Consider the following 15,746-nt stretch of genomic DNA (forward strand, 5'->3'; position numbering starts at 1 on the left):
CCAAATATAATTTTAAAAGAACAAGGTCACAGACCCCATGTTAAGAATTCTTTAGGAGATAAAACAAGATAGGCACAAAAATAAATATGTAATACAAAACAGTGGATATTAGAAGTATGAACAAAGTACAGTCATTGAGAGCTCAGAGGAGGAACACATCACTTTCTTCTCAAATGATCAAGATCAGAAGGATGGTTTGAATAGTTGGGAAATCATTCCAGGTACAGAGTGTGAGCAAAGGTTCTGTGGAGGCAACAAAGGCGGGGGGCATTATGATGCCAATTTTATTCTTTTTGAGTGTCTCTAATAGGAGGCAGTGTGTTTAATAGAAAAAACTTAGATTTACAATTTATCAAAAAGCATTCCTTAAGTGTTTACTATATGCTAGGCACTGCAGATACAAAAACAAAAAGGAAACCATCTCTGCCTTTTAGTAACTTGCATTCTAGAAGCAAAGACAACACATACACATATAAATATACACAGAACAAAATATAAAATAAATATAGTGTGGTTTAGGGTGAGGCGGGACATTTGCATTTGGGGGAATTAAGTAAGAATTTTAATTGAAGGTGGGGCTTGAGCTGAGTTAGAATTCCTGGTTCAAAACTAGATTCTACCATGCCCTCACTACCTTTGCGACCTTAGGCCAATCGCTAAGATTCTTTGGATTGCCATTTGGTCAACCATAGAGTAGAACTAGGATACTTCTGTGGTCATTTCCAACCCTAAATCTATTAATTCATGTAGGAAAACACATCGTGTGTGTGTGTGTGTGTGTGTGTGTGTGTGAGAGAGAGAGAGAGAGAGAGAGAGAGAGAGGCAGACAGACAGACGGACAGAGACAGAGGGAGAGAGAGAAAGAACAAGAAAGAGAGGAGGAGGAGAGAAAGAGAGGGAGGTAAGGAGAGAGAGAGAGAGAGAGAAGTGAGAGAGAGGGAAAGAGGAGATAGAAAGGGAGGGAAGGAAGGAGAGAGGGAGAGACAGAGAGAGAGAAAAAGAACAAGAAAGAAAGAGAAGAAGGGAAAGAAAGAAAGAAAGAAAAGAGAGGGAAAGAGAAAAGAGAGTGAGGGAGAGTCTTCAGTGCAATTATGAAAATCATTTTCAAACAAATATTGATACAGTTGGCTTATTAACAAGATCCTCATGCAGCTATACCTCCAATATATAGACTTTCAGAATCTGAGTCTTTTCATTAACTTTGTTTGCTTTTCGAGGCATATGTGACCACTATCTTAGTTTGTGCTCCTGTCCTTCGGCAGTTTGGAATTTAGGGAAGCTTGGAATGAGTTCCCTATAAAGAAACCTGCAGCCCTCTTTTGTCTAGTGCCCAAAGCTGTGGCCAATACACATAATGGCCTCCCAGTTTTGCCACTTACTACCTGTGTGATCTTGGGAAAGTCTCCTAACTCCTCTAGGCCTCAATTTCTTCATCTGTAGAATGAGGGGTTTGGACTATTTGGCCTCTACGACTTCTTCCAGCTACAAAGCTATGAACCTATGTAGGGTGGAAATCTAGACCGTTGAATTTAGCCTGGCCTGTTACAGCCTTTGCCTTTTAACTTCCTCGTAGGTGAACAATGAATATCAACCTTTTGAGTGGATCTATATCTATATGAAATATGAGTTATATATTTGAAGGTCATCAATCAATCCACCAACAAGCATTTATTAAGTGCTTTCCCCTACCAGGCACTTGCTAAGTGCTGGGGATTCAAAGAAAAACCCCACCAACAACAGTGCCTGCCCTCAAGGAGCTTTAATGAGGGAGAACAACATTTGTATAAATAGATACTTTCAGAATATATGCACTTTGGAGAGGAAGGCTTTGTATCAGCTGCTTGGCCTAAGGGCAGGAAAAGGCAGCACTTAAGCTGAATCTTGAAAGAAGTCAGGGATTTAAAAGGTGACTTCAAGGAGGGAGAAAATATCTGGCTTGAGATGAAGCCAGTGCAAAGGAGAAGAGATAGAATGTTGTACAAGAGGAACCGTTAGTAGGGCAGTTTGTCTAGACTGTTAACATGTGTAGAATACAGTGCAGCTAGGGTCTGAGTAGTGTGAATTATGAATTCTTTGAAATGATTGTATGTATTCAGATCCATACCACTCAAAAGTTATAATGATTTAAATATGGTCACTGGCTCCAGCCCCATGGAAATATGCAGTGTGAATTCAAATCCAGTTATTCCCTCCACATTGAGGGGCTTAGGGGCGCAGCACTCCTGTGATCTGGAAAATCCGTGTAAAATTGTTGTCCCTCTTTTCATGCCGGAGAAGGTCTGATTTTTTTTCTTTTTCTTTTATGGGGTGTTTACAGTACCTTATTGTAAAATTTGGGTTATTATACAATACCATACATGCACTTCATGCATTTTTGAGTTTCTAAGTTTTTTCTATGTTGTCTGCTGGCCTTCACACGTCATCTTCGTCTTCTGCAAAACTCCTCCAAAATTGCCATTTAATTTTTTATGCCAACCAGTGATATATCGATATATCCACAGCGATGTGGGAGGGATAACTATGTGAAAGGAACACTTCACAGGCTTCATTATTTACATTAATTGGGACCTAGCTCTAATGTGTAAAGAAGACTAGGGAAGATAGGAAGGGGTGGAGTTGTGAATATGAAACAGAGGAGTGCATATTTGAAACTAGAGGTAATAGGATACCCTTTCAGATTAGTAAGTAAGGGGGGAGGGGGATGACCTGGGCACACTTACTCTTTAGGAAAAGCATTTTGGCAGCTGTTTTGAAGATCGACTGGAATGGGGTGAGACTTAAGACAGAATGACCAATTAAGAGGCTATTGTAGTTGTCAAGGTGAAACTTGGAACTAGGAAAGGAAAGCCATGCCCCTGATCTACTAGGAAGTGTGGGTGTAGTGTCAGTGTCTAAAATCTTTCTCAGACAAAAATGTGTCTAGTGAAATGCAAAAATACAAAATGCTTCCTAAGACAATTACTGTTTTGTTTCTGATAATCTTGTCTGTAATAATAACTGCCATTTACTCAGGCCTTCACACATGCTATACAGGGTATCCCAAAAGTCTTAGTGCAGTTTTAAGCTTTAATAGCTTAATTAACAACCACCTGGATGGGGAGAAAGGAGCCTGAAGAGGTTGGAGCCTGGGAGCAGCAGGAAAAAAAATGGTGGTGCTGGAGGAAAGGAGACAGATAAGGAATAGTTTGGGATGGACTTGGAGCAGAAGGATCATTTTGAAGACAGAGGCAGATAGGGAAGAGGAGACGTCACAGCCCTCATTCTAGTCCAGCCAGCCCACTGCCCAGATCCAGAGCCCCTGGCCCCCTTCTTCTCCTTCTCCTTGACTCTACCTCTGCTTCTGGTGTGCTGAAAAGGAAGGTTATAACTCATGGCCACCCCCTCCCAACTTCCTCCTACCCAAACCTCCACCCTCATTTAATTAATTTTAGTGGCTGGGGAGTGGGGGTGGGGTGGATAGAGGAGGGCCTTCTTAAATGGATTTAAACATTTTGAAAGGAAAAATAAATAGCTCTCACGGCTTAAAACTGCACCTAAGACCTTTGGGACACCCTGTATTGCCTTATCATTGAAATAATCCCATGAGGTAAATAGCAACAGCATTATTAACCTTTAACAGATGAGAAAACCGAGGGTGAATGAGGTTGAGAGATGTGCCCAGGGTCACACAGCTGAGCGTCAACAGTAGGAAGTAAAGTCCGGTCTTCCTAACTCCAAGTCCAATATTCTGTGTCTCTAACCAGTAGGATGGAGGGCTATAACAACCTAAGGGTTGTTCTTCTTAAGGGAAAACAACAACAATATAGGACAATTTTAAACTTTATGAGGCCAGCATTGGAGAGTTTCAGGTGATTTTCATAGGTTATTTATAATGTAATTATTGAAGAATAAGTTGTCTCTCTTGATGACAATGTGCTTCCTAAGGCATGCTTTACAAAAATGTTATGTCGCTCCGCGATACACAGTTTGGGCACAGATAGAAAAAAAAAATAAAGCTTTTCAGTGCCTGGGTCATTTCTGACGAATGGCCGTAGTAGTAAGAATAGGAGCAATTGTGTAGCTGGTGTTTTGTTGCTAAGTGTGAGGGTAGAGGGGGCTAAGGGTGTGGTGGAGAAGGGGTGAGAAGAGGACAAAGCAGAGATTTTTAGTACAAGTTGACACAGGGGAAGACGCAGAGTCCATTGCCAGAACATGATTTCCAATTTGTTTATTCAGATCCATTATCTGGGTAAAATGAGCTGTCAGTGAAGCCACAAGTATAATGCTGAGCTGTGGTCTTAACCACAAACAGGTTGCAATATTTACTTAAAGAGCCGTGAGCTCCGGAACCATAAACTATTCATTGCATTAGGACCCTGGGAGGTAAGTGCTGCCGTTTACTATCATCCCCATTTTATAGAATAGGAAATGATTGGCTGAGGAAAGTTGTGGCCTGTCACACAGATAAGTATCAGAGGTGAAACTCTAAGCCAAACCTTCCCAATTCCTCCTCTGGAAGGTCCAGAACTATGTGTAACACCACCTAGCTAGGAGAATGAAGTGTTTGCATTATAGAGATTAGAGGGAATTCCTGGCTTAATTGATAGAAAACTGATTCAAATTCTGTTTTAGCTGTTCTTGGCAACTTTTAAGATTATAAGATGAAGAGAAGGTGCTGACCTGTATTGGGAGAGGGAATTTCCTCACAGGGAGTTCTGACTCTTAGCTTCCCTGGCTGCCATCAGGGCTCAGTGAAAATTCCTTCTTCTGCAAGATGCCTTTCAAGTCCTCCTTAACCTTAATGCCTCCCCTGGGAGATTGTTGTTCACTCATGTCCAACTCTTGTGACCCCATATGGGGTTTTCTTGACAAAGATAGGTTTGCCATTTCCTTCTCCAGCTCCTTTTACAGATGAGGAAACTGAGGCAAACAGGGTTAAGTGACTTGCCTAAGGTCACACGGTGTCTGAGGCCAGATTTGAACTCAGGAAGATGGGTATTCCTGACTTCAGGCCCACTACTCTATCTACTGCACCACCTAGTTGCCCTCCCTGTGAGATTATGGTTTCCCCAATTTCTCCTGTATATTCCCTGTTTATGCATCGTTTCCAAGTTATCTCTCCAATTAGATTGTGAGCGCCTGGAAAATAGGGACTTCCCCTCCCACCCCCCTAACCCCCGCCCCAGGCTTTCTTTGTATCCCTAGCACTTAGCACAATGCCTGGCACATAAGTGCTTAATAAATGCTAGTTTATTGATTATACCAATGAAATCAAAGGTCTAGTCCAGGGGCGAGGAACCTGCAGCCTGAGACCTCAAGGCTGCAGGTTCCCCACCCCTGGTCTTGTCCCTATCTCTGTTTTGAACTGGAGTTTGAGATGTTTCTTTGAATTAAATAAGAAAGAGAATGTCTGTGAATGCATTCTCTCTTATGCAGCTTGTAGCTTGGGCTGCGGTTTGCTTAGGGCCTTAATATCCTATTTGCCTTGTATTTGGAGCATGTAGTAATTTAACCTGTTAATCAGTACCTTGGCCTCTTTCCCCCATCTAATGCCTCAATTATGCAGACAATGAAGTCTTAAAAACTTCCCTGAATGAGTACAGCCAGACTCACTGAACAGTGGGCTTCTGCTTCTTCCTCCCCTTTTCTCTTTGAGGTGAAGTAGGGCTAGGTAATGGTTGTACTAATCTTTTGAATGCATTGTGACTAAATTAGCTCTTGACAGGGGGAAAAATCTAACAAAAGGACACTTTAAAAAAAAAACCAAAATGGCAGATTGGAGAGGCTTTCCAGATTGGTTGGTAATTTTAAAACTAAAATGGATCTAAGGTACTCAGGGGAGAAAAAAACCCACAGAGGTTGCTTTCTTTCTGTTTCGGTAATTATGCCTGTTATAAAAGGAATTGTCCTCCTAGTCTCCCACCCCCAGGAAATTGAGATCCCATGTCAAGGATTCAGTGTCTAGGATAAGTCCCCAGCCAACTGCAGAAGGGAAGCCAACGTTAGAGTAGGGTTATAACCTAGCCAGACCTAGCCAGGTCTCCTGATGCCCAGGCCACCACTCTTCTAATACAGAAAACTTATGAATGATCATAAAAGGATTTATAAGCTTTATTAGAGGGCGTAGAAACATATATAAATGATAAAATTTTTTTTTACTAATAACATTATCAATTTGTAATAACCTGTTAGTGAAATATAAGAATAGGGAATGGACCTATGATTTTATTAGTGATTTATGATTTATGAATTTGTGATTATTATTATTATTATTAACTCTCCTAGATGAGGAAACTCCCTTCACCAATGCAGGTTAGCACCTCCTCTGTAATTTATAGTCTTAGAGAAGTGAAATATGCTTTTTAAAAATAGGCTTAAGGTTTACAAAATACCTCATACTAACCTAATGAGATTGTTGGTGTGTATGTTATTTTCCTCATTTTACAGATGAGGGATCTAAGGCTCACATCTGTTCTGTAACTCACCAAGAGTCACACAAATAGCCAGTGTCAATGCAAGGATTTGAACTCAGCTCTGTTCTGTTGTTTCCACTATACCACCTGCAAATGACTAGGTTGCCCGAAAATCCCTAATCCAAGCTCCATATAAATTGTGAGAAAGAAGTCTGGAAGGGGGGCTGTGTTTGGTCAGTGGTAAATGACCCCAACAAGCCTTCTTTTTCTTGCTGTTCTATATGGAATGTCAATATTTATCATGTTCTCCTCTCTGACAGGTTGAGTGGATACAACAGCAAGTGGTTAAAAAAAGGATAAAGAGGGACTTTGAACTCAGTGGTGCTCAGTCTACTTACTTCAATGATCCCAAGTGGCCAAGCATGTGGTATATGGTAAGTACAAGCAATAACAACAACAGAAACCATTTACTCTAATTCATACAGTTCAAGTCCTTGTTGATTGATGGACTTCTGTTGGGACTGGGCATTGTATTAAAATAGTGGGAGGGAGCATCATCATCATCATCATCATCATTATTATTATTATTTATTATTATTATTTTTGGCTAGTCAATGGGGTTAAGTGACTTGCCCAGGGCCACACAGCTAGTGTTATGTGTCTGAGGTCAGATTTGAATTCAGGTCCTCCTGAATCCAGGGCTCTATCCACTGCACCACCTAGCTGCCCCCGGGAGCATTATTTTTTGCTCCAAAGCCAATTAAATGGAGATTAGTTAATGTGCTAAAAGAGATTAGTACACTATTAATTATGCTTTTTACTTCATTGAATTTTGCTCTATATAACATTAAGAGGGAGAAAATGGAGGGTTTAATGGTTGAGCTTTTCTTGAGATCACTCTAGGCCATAGCCTTCCAAATGAGGGATGAATATCAGAAAACAAACCAAGGAAGAGAAACCCATGGACTTATTCATATGTCATTAATGAACTTTTTAAGGCAATATCTGTGATTTCATTAGCATAAGACTATCTCAGTGAGGTATTACTACCAGCACAGATGGGCACCTCTTCTGCAACTTGTAGTGTTACAGACTAATAAACATTTGAAGCATGAGAAATTGTGACTTTCTCAGGTTTGGACAACTAATATATGTTGGAGGCTAGATTTGAATCTGGGTCTTTCTCACTACTCCATGTTGCCTTTTAGTACAAAGTTGTTTTTATTTTTATGAGTAGGGTTTGTTTATTATATTTCTATCCCTAATGCCTGGCACATAGAAGGTGACTAATAAATAGTCATTGATTGATTGATTGATTGAACCAAGCACTGTTAATTACCCATCTCTGGTACACATCTTGCCAATTCAACAATTCTGTTAAACAAATCTAGGAAATGTAGGAAGAAGAAAAGAATGGAATGCATTGTTGGTGGAGTTATGAAATGATCCAACTATTTTGAAGAGCAATTTGGAACTATGCCCAAAGGGCTATAAAAATGTGCATACCCTTTGACCCAGCAATAGCACTTCTAGGGCTATATCCCAAAGAGATCACACAAACGGGAAAAGGACCTACATGTACAAAAATATTCATAGCAGCTCTTTTTGTGGTGGCAGAGAATTGGAAATTGAGAAGATGCCCATCAATTGGGGAATGGCTGAGCAAGTTGTGGTATATGAATGTGATGGAATACTATTGTGCTATAAGAAATGATGAACAGGCTGACTTCAGAAAAACCTGGAAAGACTTTTGTATGGTCTGATGCTGAGTGAAGTGAGCAGAACCAAGAGAACGTTGTACTCCACAACAGCCATGTTGCATGATGACAAACATTGATAAACTTAACCCTCCCTGGCAATACAAGGATCTAAGATATCTCCAGAGACCTTGTGATGGAAAATGCTATCCACAACCAAAGAAAGAACTATGGAAGCTGAATTGCTAATTTTTTTTCTCTTCTGTGGAGTTTTGTTTCCTCTTTCTGATGGTTCCTCCTATTGGTTTTAATTTCTACTTACAACATCACTAATGTGAAAATATGTTTAATATGAATGTAAATGTATAGCCTATGTCAGATTATGCACCATCTTGGGGAGAGTGGTAGGGAGGAAGGGGGAGAAAAATTTTAAACTCAAAAACATATGGAAGTGATTATTGATAAATCAAAATAAATTAATAAAAAAAGTAAAAAAAAAAAAAAAGAAAAGAGTGGGAATAGGATCCACATAATTCCTAGGTCTCCAGTGACCACCAGGTACAACTTCTGGACAGGATGATTTCAGAAGCTTTTCATTCTTCTGAGGAAGCTAATCTGACGGTTCCATAGTTTTGTGTAAGAGAAAAGCAGAACTTTTAAAGAATGAGGTTATCATTCTCAATGTAGAGGGGTGATGGGTGGGAGGGAAGTAAGTCAGGTTTTTACTCATTGAAAAAAGTAAAACATAATTAGAAAAACTAAAGTCTGAAGTTAAAACCCAGATGTCATTTGTTGAGTGTTCACATGAGCCTAACCTGGGTAATTTAAGCTTGATTTTTGTGACAGCTACCTAGTCTCACTGACAGTTTTTCCATTTGGTTGGTTGGCCCCTTTAACATTTGATGTTGTTTTCAGTTTATAGGGTGGCTGCTCATGCTCGGAATAGAAATAAGTTCTGATTATATGGCATTTTTGAGTGCTGCAGGAAGTTAACACTGTAAGTGACAGAAGTACGCTAGAGGTGGGCCAAAATTTTGAGAAGTCAGTGAAAACTCACAATATAGATGACTTTAACATAATTAGGCAAGCTGCCTATTTGGCCATTTCTTTTTTTGCTTTTGGAAAGCTCTACTTGCCTCTAAGGAAAATAAAATAGTAATAAAGGCCCTTAAGGGTCCAAAATTGAAGATGATCAAGCTTGAAACATTTATTCCTGAAAGTCTGTTCAACATTATATGCATATTATATACTGTATGTAAATAATTACCAAAAATCCATTAGATTTTAAAATTTTGTTCCAGACTTTTGGTTTCCTTGATGTAGGGAGTATCCCAAGAAGGAAACCCTCTATATGAGTATAGGGAAGTACTGGCTCTGCTGATTAGAATGTGAGAGCTGCCTTGGAGCTGAAAAATTAAGTAATGCCCATAATAATTGACATTGTCATAACAGTTTAAAGTTTGCAGAGTATTTTATATATGTTATCTTATTTGAGCCTTACAACAATCCACTGAGGTAGGTGTTATTATTATCCTCGTTTTGCAAATGAGGATGCTGAGGTTTAGAGATTTAAGTGATTTAACAGTCACGTAGATATTTGTCAAAGGTGGGAATTCAATCCAGTTCTCCCTGATTCATGCTTTCCAATACGAATTTCCTTCTTACTCTGATAGAATGTAAGCTTCACACCAGGGTCTATTTCATCTTTGTTTTTTGTCTCCAGTGTCTAGCACATAGTAAATTTTAATTAATTAATTAATTAATTAAATGTTTGTTGATTGGCTGCCTATCATCAGACTGATGGGAAGACTGGGCTCTTCTTTTTAGGAGTGGGAATTTTATATATATATATATATATTATATATAATAGATTTTTAAAAAAACTTAGTCATGACCTCAGTAGTGCCGATCCCACTTAATTCTACTACCTTCCATCTATTTATTGTCTTCAATTTATCCTGCCTATAACTTGTTTGTATATAGTATACATATGTGTATGTATGTATGTACATATGTATGTCTCAATCTGCCACTCTGAGTGTGTTTCCTCTCTGTTAGTAGGTAGGTGGCATGTTTCATCTTGAGACCCCTGGAATCATGGCTGGTTCTTATATTGATGATAGTTCCTAAGTTTCATTGATCAGAGTTCTTAAGGAATTTAACTGATCTTAATACTAACACTATTGGAATTTAGCACTAGAGCTTCTGATGGACTCCCCTTTGTATAAAGTTTTGGAAATTATATTAGCATGGTAACTACACAATATACTGAAAGTACTTTTGTCTTTTAGTCGCTAAAGAATAATAATAAACACCATTATTAACAATTATATATTAGTAATATAGTTAACTATGCTATTATGTAATGCTTATTATTCAGTAAACTACCTTGGTATGGAACTGCTTATTCACCTCCCCAGAACTAGAATGATTTTGATAAAAATTCAAAATAAATAATGTCACATGGGCAAACCCAATAGGATATTTTAAAAAATGAAACTGATAAAATTGTAGTGTTTATTGACCAGAATGAAAGACCTGGATTCAAGTCTCTGTTCTGACACATATTGGTTCTATGACCCTGGCCAAATTACTTAATCTCTTAGTGTCCTGGGCTAGCAGTTCTCAAACCTTTTGGTTTCAAAAAGTTTGGTCTCTCTTTGTTGTTGTTTATTCATTTCAGTCATGTCTGACTCTTCAAGACCCCATTTGGAGTTTTCTTGCCAAAGACATTGGAGTGATTTGCCATTTCTGTCTCCAGCTCATTTTACAGATGAGGAAACTGAGGCAAACAGGGTTAAGTGACTTGCCTTGGCTCACATAGCTAGTAAGTGTCTGAGGTCAAATTTGAACTTAGAAAAAATGAATCTTCCCAACTCTAGGTCCAGCACTCTATTCATTGTACCACATAACTGCCTAGGGTCTCTCTTTGTACTCTAAAAAACATTAAGGACCCTCCCCAAAGGGGTTTGTTTAAGTGGGTTATATCTATTGATTTTTTTTTTACTGTTTGTAGAAATTAAAACATCCTAGTAAATCGTTTTCACCGCATGGATGCCCTGAAAGGCTGTTAGGAACCACTAGGAGTTCTGGACTGTGGCCCTAGGCAGTTCTCTAAGACCAAAACTTGCAGAATAGTGCATATGTGCTTTGTTAGAAGGAGTTCTTCTCTCAGGGAGTTATTTCCCTATACTAAGTCAACCACAAATGTCATCTTAAAAAAAATGAACAATTTCCTTACAATATACCTGATGAGAGGTGCTGACTCTTCATGTGAGGATAATCATGTTAATAATATTAATAATAGCTAGCATTTATAGTACTTAAAGGTTTACAAAGTACTTTACAGAAATTTCTCTTTTATCCTCGAGACAACCTTGCGAGGCAAGTACTATTATTATCCCTATTTTACAGATGAGGAAACTGAAGCAGTCAGTTAATAATGACATTAGTATTTACATAGCAATAGTTATCCCCATTTTATAGATGAAGAAACTAAGGCTGATAGAGGTTAAGTGATTTGCTCAGGGTCACACAGCTTGTAAGAATCTGAGGCTGTATTTGAACTCAGGTCTTCCTGACTCTCAGTCTAATGCTCTATCCATTAATGACTCCACCTAGCTACTTGCACAATTATTCTATTATTAAGAGATGATGGCTTGCTTAAACCATGTAGTAATTAAAACAAAGTTGCAGGAAGGGGGAATTTTTTTTCTTTTCTCTCTCCCTTTTTTTAAAAGTCCATGACACTGGGTTCTTTTGCAAATTTTTTCAAATTTGCAGATCAGCAGAGTGAGAATTAGCCGAGTTCTGCTGTGTGGGGGGGATATAGCTGCCAAAAACGATTGACTATCTAGGACAGTAATTGTGAAAAATGATTTTAAGCCACATGGTACTTTCTCAGCCAACTGGATGGGGTTCAGCACTCCAAGAGTGTGGAACATGGCTGTTTCTGTGGTTGGCACACTCGGGCCTTTCTGATGATTTATACTCTCATTTAACTCTAATAAAAACTGGTGGAGTTTACGGTATTATTGGCCTGGAAGCTTTGAAATCATCCTTTTTAAACAACCCATTTAGCTTTTTAAATTGAAAATGCAACATGGTAGAAATATGTAACCATGTGGCACAGCCAGAGGGAACCAGGAAGCCTTGGTGAAAAAGAGCAGAGACAAAAGGCAGGGTAGTAAGTGATGTAGTGGAATGATCATTGGTTAGGGAGTCAGAAGACATGAGGTTTTCATCCGAGCTCTGTTACTAACTAGCTATGTGACCTTGAAGAAGTCATCTTTCCTCTCTTGTTTTGAGTTTCCTCATCTGTAAAATGAGGAAGTTGGCCTGGGCAGTCTCTAAAGTCCCTTCCATCTCTAAAATGTCCAACGCCCTTATCAGAAAGAAAAATGAATATTATAGGGTGACTAAGGCCAACATTGGAGTTACCCAGCTAACCTCAGGACTAGTCACAGTTTTGCCCTCACATAGATTAAACTATTGAATTAAATCTCAGTGGTTGTGTTAAACAGGCAAACAAGCAAACAAGCGAAAAGAACCCTCTCGGTGTACTAATGCAGTGAAAAGAACACAAGATTTGAAGTCAGAAGACCTGAGTTTGAATCCTCACCCTATCACTTACTACCTCTGTGACTTTTAGCAAGTTATTTGACCTCACTGGGCCTCAGTTTGTTCAACTGAAAAATGAAGGGGTCGGACTACATAACTTTCAAACTCTTTCCAGCTCTGTCTGTGATCTTATAGGGGGTAGCTAGGTGGTACAGTGGATAGAGCGCTAGGCCTGAAGTCAGGAGGATTCACCTTCCTAGGTTCAAATCCAGCCTCAGACACTTACTAGTGGACAAGTCACTTAACCCTGTTTGCCTCAATTTCCTCATCTGTAAAATGAGCTGGAGAAGGAAATGGCAAACCACTCCAGTATTTTTGCCAAGAAAACCCCAAATGGGGTCAACGAAGAGTTGGACACAACTGAACACAAGTAAACAACATGTTATTATAATTCTATTAATATTCCTCCAAAAGCCTAACCCAAAGCAAAAACCTTGCTATGTTCCTTTCATTTTTTTCTTCACTCCTTCAAGTTGTCCTTTCAATAACATTACCTACATCAAGGTATTTCTTTTCAATGACACCAGAGTCCAAAATTCAGACTAGCATGAGGTGAATGTGAATTTGCTCTAAGACACTGATGTGGTAAATGACTTCTTCCAAAATGGGCTTGCTTCCTCCCATAGTGACCACCATCTTTGTACCTTGTGTTATGGTCTTTCTTGGGCTAGTATGATTGTCATCCTTTGGGTGTTTTTGCCATGGTGACTCTTCAGAACTACCTTCCTCTAGAAATGCCTTTCTCTAGAACAATTGGACTCAAGGGGACAAAAACAAGACCACCTACACTTCCACTACAAATTCAATCTACTCACACGGCTGTACTGTCCTCTTCTTCTTTACCACAGGTGCAAAAGAATTCTAGTTACAGTTGTCCCTGAGACACTTATATAAATACTTAATAAAATACACATACTTCATGAAAACAAACAAACAAACAAACAGTTTTATAGTGTCAAAAAAGATCTGAAACAACATGAGAAGCAGCATGGCATAAGGGAAAAGAAATCCAGTCTTGAAGCCAGGAAGACCTGGTTTCAAATCCTACCTCTGATACATACTGGTTGTGGGACCTTGAGTAAGTCACTTCTCAATGCTCTAGGCAACACATTAAGTTGCAGAGAAGGTGCCAACCTGCTGTGGTAGAAGGAATGGCCTCACCTGGGATTTCATTATGTCAGTCAAAAGTTCTGTAAACTTTAAGTCCGAATGGGAATAAAATATAGTGTTACTCACAGCTTATCAAGTTCTCTATTTTTTTCAATATATACTTCCCATTTTTACTCTTTATAGAGTGATAATATAGCAGTTATCAAGGTGGGGTGGGTGGAAAGAGGGAGACTAGAAAGAAAGAAGAGAATAGAGCTATTTAGAAAATAAATGGTAATATCTTTTTTTCCCTTAGTTTTTAATTTATTTTTTAACTTTGTAGTCAATTCTCACAATACCTTCCAATCTCTCCCCACTTCCATTTAAATATTCCTTTGTAACAAAGAAAAAAAAATTAAGTTTAAAGTTAAAACCAACAAACATATGACATCATATACAATATTCTGTACCATAATCTTCCATCTCTCTATTGAGAAGAGAGAGGGTTTTTTTTGTCCACTATTATCTGAAATTAAAATTGTTAGATTGTTCATTACCATTAAAATAAGTTCACCTGTCTTAGTGTTGTTTCCTTTTACATTTTAGTAGTCTTGTATTTTTTTTCTTGGCTTTGCATTTTTAACTCTACAATACTCCATTCAAGTCTTATCATATTTCTCTGAATTCCTGATGTTTGTTTCTTAACAGTGCAGTAGTATTCTATTATATTTGTATTAGAACAGTTTATTCAGTCAATCAATGGGGCATCTATTTTGTCTCTAGGGTTTTGGTACTACAAAGGGTACTGCTTTGAATATATTGTTATTTATGGGACCTTTTTTTCAATCATTGGCCTCTTTGGGGTATATGACCCATTGTAGATCTTTGAGTCAAAGGATATAAACAATTTGGTGACATTTCTCACATAATTACAAATTATTTTCCAGAGCAGTTAAACCAATTCATAACTCCACCAACAGTGTGCTTATCTTTTCCTAGCATTGATTGTTTCCATTTTGAAAAATTCTTATTTGTAAATTTGACACATGTGAGGTGAAATCTCATTGTTGTTTTAATTTGTACTTATTGTATTATTAGTGATTTGATATGTTTCTTAATATGATTATTGATCATTAATATGTCTTCTGGAAAATGTTTGTTTACATCTTTTGACTGCTTATCTGTTCAGAAATGGCTCTTGGTCTTACATATCTGTGTCACTTTCTTATATATTTTAGATTTTAAACTTTGTCAGAGATCATTTGATGAAAAGCTTTCCCATTCAGATGTCAGATTTTCTTATCTTAGTTGCATTGATTTTGATTATGCAAAACCTTTTTAATTTAATACAATTGAACTTTTTCTATTATAATCAACTCTTAAAGAAGTCTCATAATTAACAACTTAAAAGATTTTTCCTTTCATTCTCCTTTATTATTTTTTAAGAATATGACCTTAAATCACATATCCAATTGGAGATTATTGTAATATATGATATGAAATGCTAGTGTAAGCCTAATATAGATACAGAGGGAAAAAATTGAAGTTGTAGGGGGAGGATGAGAAATCTAATACTGACAGACCCGTGGCCACCCAGCTAATAAATGTAGAATTCACAATCAAAATCTCTACCTCCTGATTTCAAGCTTAAGTCCCTTTCTATCATAATGCACCAGATCCCAAGTTGATGAAATCATAGGTTTTTCATGCATATGTTCACATAATATAGTTTCAGGTCTGTTACTTCAAGAATCCCTGCAGAACTACTTCTTGAATTATTTCCCTTGAGATTCTATTTCTTTTTTTTTTCTTCTTAATGAATTTATTTTGTTTAGTTCTCAAGGTCTTCAGTACCCTTAAAAAAAATTCTAAACTGCTAAGTTCATCATACCATCACTTCATTTCCCTTTACTGAGAATCCTATTGAATTACTCTTACATCAATGGAA

At 38.0% G+C, this 15,746-nt stretch overlaps 1 protein-coding gene across 1 annotated transcript in view; it reads left to right on the forward strand.

Annotated features, from left to right (window-relative positions):
- The window catches only part of PCSK5 (proprotein convertase subtilisin/kexin type 5), a 608,686-nt gene that overhangs the window by 111,518 nt on the left and 481,422 nt on the right, over positions 1–15,746 (forward strand). Inside the window, 1 exon segment of the mRNA XM_027875021.1 lies at positions 6,713–6,826. Coding sequence (XP_027730822.1) covers positions 6,713–6,826 — 114 coding nt within the window.

This window comes from Vombatus ursinus, unplaced genomic scaffold, assembly GCF_900497805.2.
Source record: "Vombatus ursinus unplaced genomic scaffold, bare-nosed wombat genome assembly UNPS02014807.1, whole genome shotgun sequence".
NCBI classification, from domain to species: domain Eukaryota; kingdom Metazoa; phylum Chordata; class Mammalia; order Diprotodontia; family Vombatidae; genus Vombatus; species Vombatus ursinus.